This window comes from Sander vitreus, chromosome 20 (genome assembly GCF_031162955.1).
Source record: "Sander vitreus isolate 19-12246 chromosome 20, sanVit1, whole genome shotgun sequence".
NCBI lineage: Eukaryota > Metazoa > Chordata > Actinopteri > Perciformes > Percidae > Sander > Sander vitreus.
Window position 1 is genome coordinate 5,240,224 of NC_135874.1, and position 6,000 is coordinate 5,246,223.

The 6,000-nt window shown below is 37.1% G+C and overlaps 1 protein-coding gene across 3 annotated transcripts in view; it reads right to left on the reverse strand.

The window, feature by feature from the left end:
* dctn1b (dynactin 1b) overlaps positions 1-6,000 on the reverse strand; it is a 58,701-nt gene that overhangs the window by 28,728 nt on the left and 23,973 nt on the right. For all 3 annotated transcript variants that reach the window (XM_078277610.1, XM_078277609.1, XM_078277608.1), the window contains exon 4: positions 5,867-5,898. In XM_078277610.1, the coding sequence (XP_078133736.1) occupies positions 5,867-5,898 (32 nt within the window). The remainder of the gene's footprint in view (positions 1-5,866; positions 5,899-6,000) is intronic.

Consider the following 6,000-nt stretch of genomic DNA (forward strand, 5'->3'; position numbering starts at 1 on the left):
AGGAGTCTTTAGTAAAAAGAGATTTAATAGGTCAGATCATTCTTCGAGCCATTTGAGTAGCTTTGGTGATATCTTCCTCGGCTCCACTAATCTCCTCTGCACCAACAGCTCAGCAGGACGAGAGAGGGATGTAAGAGGATTTATTCAACGGGGATACTCTGATTAGCTGTGAGCTTTAAACCTGAAATACTTTCACATTGTTGTGAGCATGAAAATGGGCAGTTAGTAATTTGAGATGGATGTGATGAAACTCGAAAAGGCTATAACTAATACAGGCTGTCACTGTTAACGGGGATACGATAGCAAGTATTAAGGAATTGATGATAGAAGACAAGATTATCACGAGAAAGATAGAAGCAGAACTTGAGAGTTCAGGCTGCTGAACCAGAAAGAAAAACTGTTTACGTGTATCCATTACAGAGCAGCGGAGGGAAATCTGTCCTGTTGAAATATTAAACATCTTGCTCTGTAATCTGCTCACTTTCTCTCTAACACACAGACTAAGTGCTCTGAGAGGACATCCACCGCTGAAGTGATGGAGTGAGACAGACAGACAGACAGACAGACAGACAGACAGACAGAGAGGATGATGGGATGGGTGGAGATGTATCAAGTTCCTGCTTTCCCAGCACACACAGGGAGGATCGCTGCCTCTGAGGTCACTGCTCTGCAGCCTCCAGCAGAACAACAAGGGGATAAAATGACTGCCCAGAAAGCATTTACACAGCATCAGCCAACACGCTCGGCTTGCACTGACTGGGCAAAACTGGGACTGTTATTTGACGTACTTGGAGAACATTGAGAGAGACGTGATACTCGGATACTTTGGTGTCGAGCTGAAGAAGTTTATCGCATACGACAGCAGTGCAAGCACAAAAATGCTACTACGTTATTTGAAAGTTATATCACTTTGTCCCCCTCACTATTCTTATTATTGTCAGCACCAAAAAAACACCAACTCCGCTGTCATGGGAAGTGACATTGTGAAATAAAAACAGACTTATCTATGACATAAAAAATGAATTCCAATAAAACTATGAAAATAAGAATTATAACGTGATAATAGTGAGTTGAGCTTTGTTAATGTGTTACATTATTTCACAATGTATTGGTTCCCTTTAACATATTTTATTTCTTTTAATGTATTAACTATCGAACGCTTTGTGTCTCCATAGAAAAAGACAGCAGGTCCCTGTTCTTTAAAATGTAAATACTGGATACTAAATTGATGTGTTTTTGGTCCTTTGACCTAGAGCTGGAGTACAAGTAGGGTAGTAAATATCATCAGGCGTTAATATCATCTGTCTGTAACTGGATTGCATCATCTCATTTCCCTGCATGTTCTAAAACTCCTTTGTGACATTTAACTACCCACATCCCTCAGTTAGATCTGAAAAAAAAACATTCAGGCCCCCTAGATGAGACCAAACTGAGCTCCTGAGGTTGAAAGTCCGCCTGCAGAACAGGAGACAATAAAGTAGAACCGAGCTGACAGGAAATCCATACTCTGCAGCAGCAGGTCTGTTCTGTGCAGGCGGGAGGGTGGCTGATTTCACCTCGGTCACAGGCTGACATTTACGGAGAAGAACGCCTGCATGTATGACTCAGCGGAGGAGGATTGTTAAAGAGCACTGGACTGTCGGCATGGACCTCGTTTATCAATCCATGAGTGGCTCAACATAAAATGTTAAAGTCACAATACATTATACATATTGTTTCATTATATTCTTATGGTGTCTCGTTCGATGTCCTGTATGTTCAGCTGAAACATGATATCATTGCTGGACTTGATGCCCTTCTGGACCCACAGGCTATAGAAATGTTCTTCTATTCTTTAAAATAATAAAGCTGCAAGGACACAACTGTAAAAACTGGATTTTAGGGGTGAACTCGCAGAAATGCACTGCTGTACCATGTTGCCAGATCAGCTACTTACTACGTTATGGCATTAGTTAAAACTTGAAAAAGTACCCATACGGAGCAGACACGTCTGAACTTGTTTTGTCTATATCCTTATCCACCCGAACATTTATGTACAATATTTTTTTTTTTAAATCACATTTACAACTGTTTTTAACAGTAGCTAAAATAAGCACAAATACAATTCTTAGGTTTCCTTTTTTAGTACAAAATAAAAAAATCCTTCAGCTTGGTGTAAAAATATAACAAACAAGTGACGTCTTCCAAAACCCACAGATATTCAATTAACAATGATATAAACTAAAGAAAAGTAGCAAATCTGAAAATGTTCAGCAGTAGGATAGCTTTTACATTTTTGCTTGATAAATGACCTAAACAATCAATCCATTATCAAAAAAAAGATGACTAGAGCATGCTTTAAAATGCACAGAGAGCAGACAAACAAACGGCGTGTGCCACAGAGCTGAAGCAAACAGAGCAGAGCAGACAGAGACCCCTCCTCTCCTCTTTTCACTCGCTGCCATTTAGGGCTGCACGATATGAGGAAAATATCTTATTGCCATTATTTTGACTGATATTGCGATTGCGAAATGATTCACAATATTGGAGGGAATGATCATTATTCTCATTTTTATTGAAAAGTATTAAAATTTAAAAAATGAAAATGATTATAGTGCGAGTTTTGTTTTTTGAACCAAATAAAAAAAATTAAAAAATCTTTTTAGTCTGTACGATAGGACTGTAAACCGGGACGTCTCTGCAGCGCCACAATACTTAATTCAGAATGGTTTGACACATATTTTACCTTTAACAAATATTGCGCCCCCCCCTTGCAATTTCGATAACATTGCGATTAACTGTGCAGCCCGACTTCCATTCACTCTCACATAAACACAGAGCGGTTGGGTAACAAGACCACGGATGGCGGTGTGGTGAGCTGCGAGGGGATCATGGGTAAAATGAGGAATGGGACCCGGTTGCCATGCAACGGCGAGGCCATTCACAGCCACGGTTACCACAAATACCACAGTCATCACCATCACATTAGCACAGTACCGAGATTATAGAAACATGCACCACCTTTTTAAGCTTCACTCCTCGCTGCGTGGTCGAAGGAAAGAAGGGAAGGAAGTGAGGAAGGAAGGGCGGAGGGAAGGGTGGAGGTTAAAGGTCAAGAGTTTGCCAGAGGCATGCTGGAGGTGACGGGGCTGCAGTGAGTCGGTGCTCTTCGTTGGTGGATCAAAGACTTCAATCAACTGTACACATATTGTCACTTCTTCATTTCACTTTCACACACGTTTCTTCATTCAGTTCATTTCCACACAAACTGCACGAAGAAATCTTATTAAAAATGTGTCATACACAACTGATGTGTTATTAAAATAGTGTCTCACCTGTGCCTTCATTGCTTATTTTTGTCCTCCTTTACACAATACTAAACATTTAGAGCTTAGTTAAAAGAAAAAGTTTTTTCAATTGTTTTTTTTTTACACAGTGACTACTTTTGTGTTGTTTCACATGTTAAACTAATAAAAATGTGAACCACAAGCTCCTATATAGCATCTCTGCACGATAACATAAGTAGGTCAGAAGAGGGGATAATGAAGGTGTTTACTGTTGGTGTAATAAAGTATTTATTATCTTAAATATGCAACTACCCAGGTCAAACATATCCCTTGTGAATATAGACTGATTTGAAGAATAAAACACATTTTAATTGTAATATCTGTTTTTAAACACGTCTTTTGACCTTTTATTATGATAATAGAGACTCAATGAGACCTTTGACCCTGTTACATAATAATGAAATAATGAAAGAATATTATTTCAGGTCACTACTTCTGGATTAAGTAATGAACTGATGGTTCTGAAAATGTCAGTTGAAACATTATGAACATGACATTATAACCTGAATCCAATAAGACCTGACACCTAATGGGGGCAGAATTATCCTTGTTTGACTGAGATTTGAGTCAGGAGAGCACTTAGGTTAGACTGGCTATCACCAGACCAAGCTCAATGTTTTAGGATTGAACATTAAGTAATAAAAAAAACCATATTATAGCATGTCGAAAAAAAGCCATAGTATAGTATGTCGAAAAAAGTGATAAAAGAGCCATAGTGCAGTATGTCCAAAAAAAGTTATAAAAAAGTCATAGTATAGCATGTCGAAAAAAGTCATAGTATAGTATGTCGAAAAGTGATAAAAAAGCAAAAGTGATAAAAAGCCGATAGAAGCCATATTATAGTATGTCGAAAAAGTGATAAAAAAGCCATAGTATAGTATGTCGAAGAAGTTATAAAAAAGCCAGTGAAGTATGTCAAAAAAGTGATAAAAAAAACAGTGTAGTATGTCCAAAAAAAGTGATAAAAAAGCCATTGTATATGTCAAAGAAAGTGATAAAAAGCCATAGTATAGTATGTCGAAAAAAGCCATAGTATAATTCAAACTAAAGGTGGTCAGGATGTTTCTGGTCTCAGAAGAAGAGATATTATAATATTTACTGAGAAAAATCATGGCTTCTGTGACTCAGCATAAAGTCTCTAATAGTGACATCATTCTTAAAACCAATTACCAAAGTTATATTGGTGTAATTGGATTTTAGTGTCAAAGTCACTACTTTCTCTTATGGGATCCTTATAGACTTTGGGGGACATAATGTCATTTATTTTCCAGACATTATGGCGGTGATTACATGTGATGTTGTTAATCTCATAGAATAATACAAGTTATAGGGCAATAAAAGTATAATATAACTGTTGAATATACTGCAAAACTGATACGGAAAGTGGAATCATCTGAATGTCTGAAATATAAAATCAAAAATGAGTGAAAACATTTCAAATGTATCTTTGATTTGAACTGTTGAGAAAGGTTGTAGAGAACATGATGAGTCATTTTCATCCTGAGCTTTGACTGCACACTACCTGTGAGCACAAGAGCAAAACTGCAGCAAGACTAATTCTTGGGAATTATGGATTGGAATTTTTGTCCAAATTCTTGACCTAGATCCACAGAGCAATAATAGAGGCATAATATAATAGAGCAATAACAAATGCTTCCTACATTATTTTAATTTAAAAGGTTCAACTGATTTTAGGGGAACTTATCATTTGTGGGCTTTAATAAATAATCTGTTGACGCGTCGAAGTGTATTTATAGTAAACATCGCCCTCTGCTGGTCAGATATCAAAACAGAACCTTCATATTTGGATTTAAGAAGATCTGACTGGGTTTAGTTTGTCTAATTTGGTAAACTCATAATTTCAGGGATTATATAAGATTATTAAAAAGATTTTCTTTTTAAATTTTTATATTTTCAAAAGGTTTTCATACATTTAAAATTTGTATTTCAATTACGTATAAAGATTCTTCCCGATTCTTCTCCATCCTTTTACAGACATCTCTGAAAGAAGAGTTATTAATTTATAATAATTTATCATTTATTTTTTAGTATTTAAGTATTGTACTGTAAATCACTACTCCTAAATTGCATATTGTGAACTGGCCCTTACATCAATGTCATTTAATGCACCTTTCAGTAACTCTCTTTTAGACGGTATAACAGGATATTGAGCAAAAGAAATGCACTTGATCATAAAATTGCTACAACATAAATGTCAATATACTAGTTCAAGAGCTACCAAGCATCTTCCCACACAGTCACAACAAACACAACCTGTGAAAAAATGTGTCTGATAAAGGCTGAAACAGCAGAGCAGGTGTGGCATTATTTCCTCCAACAGTCAACAGCAACACACAGGGTATTCCTTTAGATAACACAGTGTGTCTGTGTGCGGGTGTGCAGGTATGTTTGTCAGTATGCACCCATGTGTGAGTCTGTCATTGCGATTGTGTAAAAGTCCAAGTGTGTGCTGCCATATCTGCTCCTGATTTCCTGCAGGGGGATTCTTAAGTGTCACAGTGCAGCGGTATGGGACTCACCAGTTTAGTGGACTTGGGCGTCTCCAGGATCTCTGAGGAGATGAAGAAAAAAGAGAAACAAAGAAAGTGAGAGACATACTTTCACATTATCATCAGTGTTTATCATCTTTTACAAGGTATAAAGTCCAACAAAG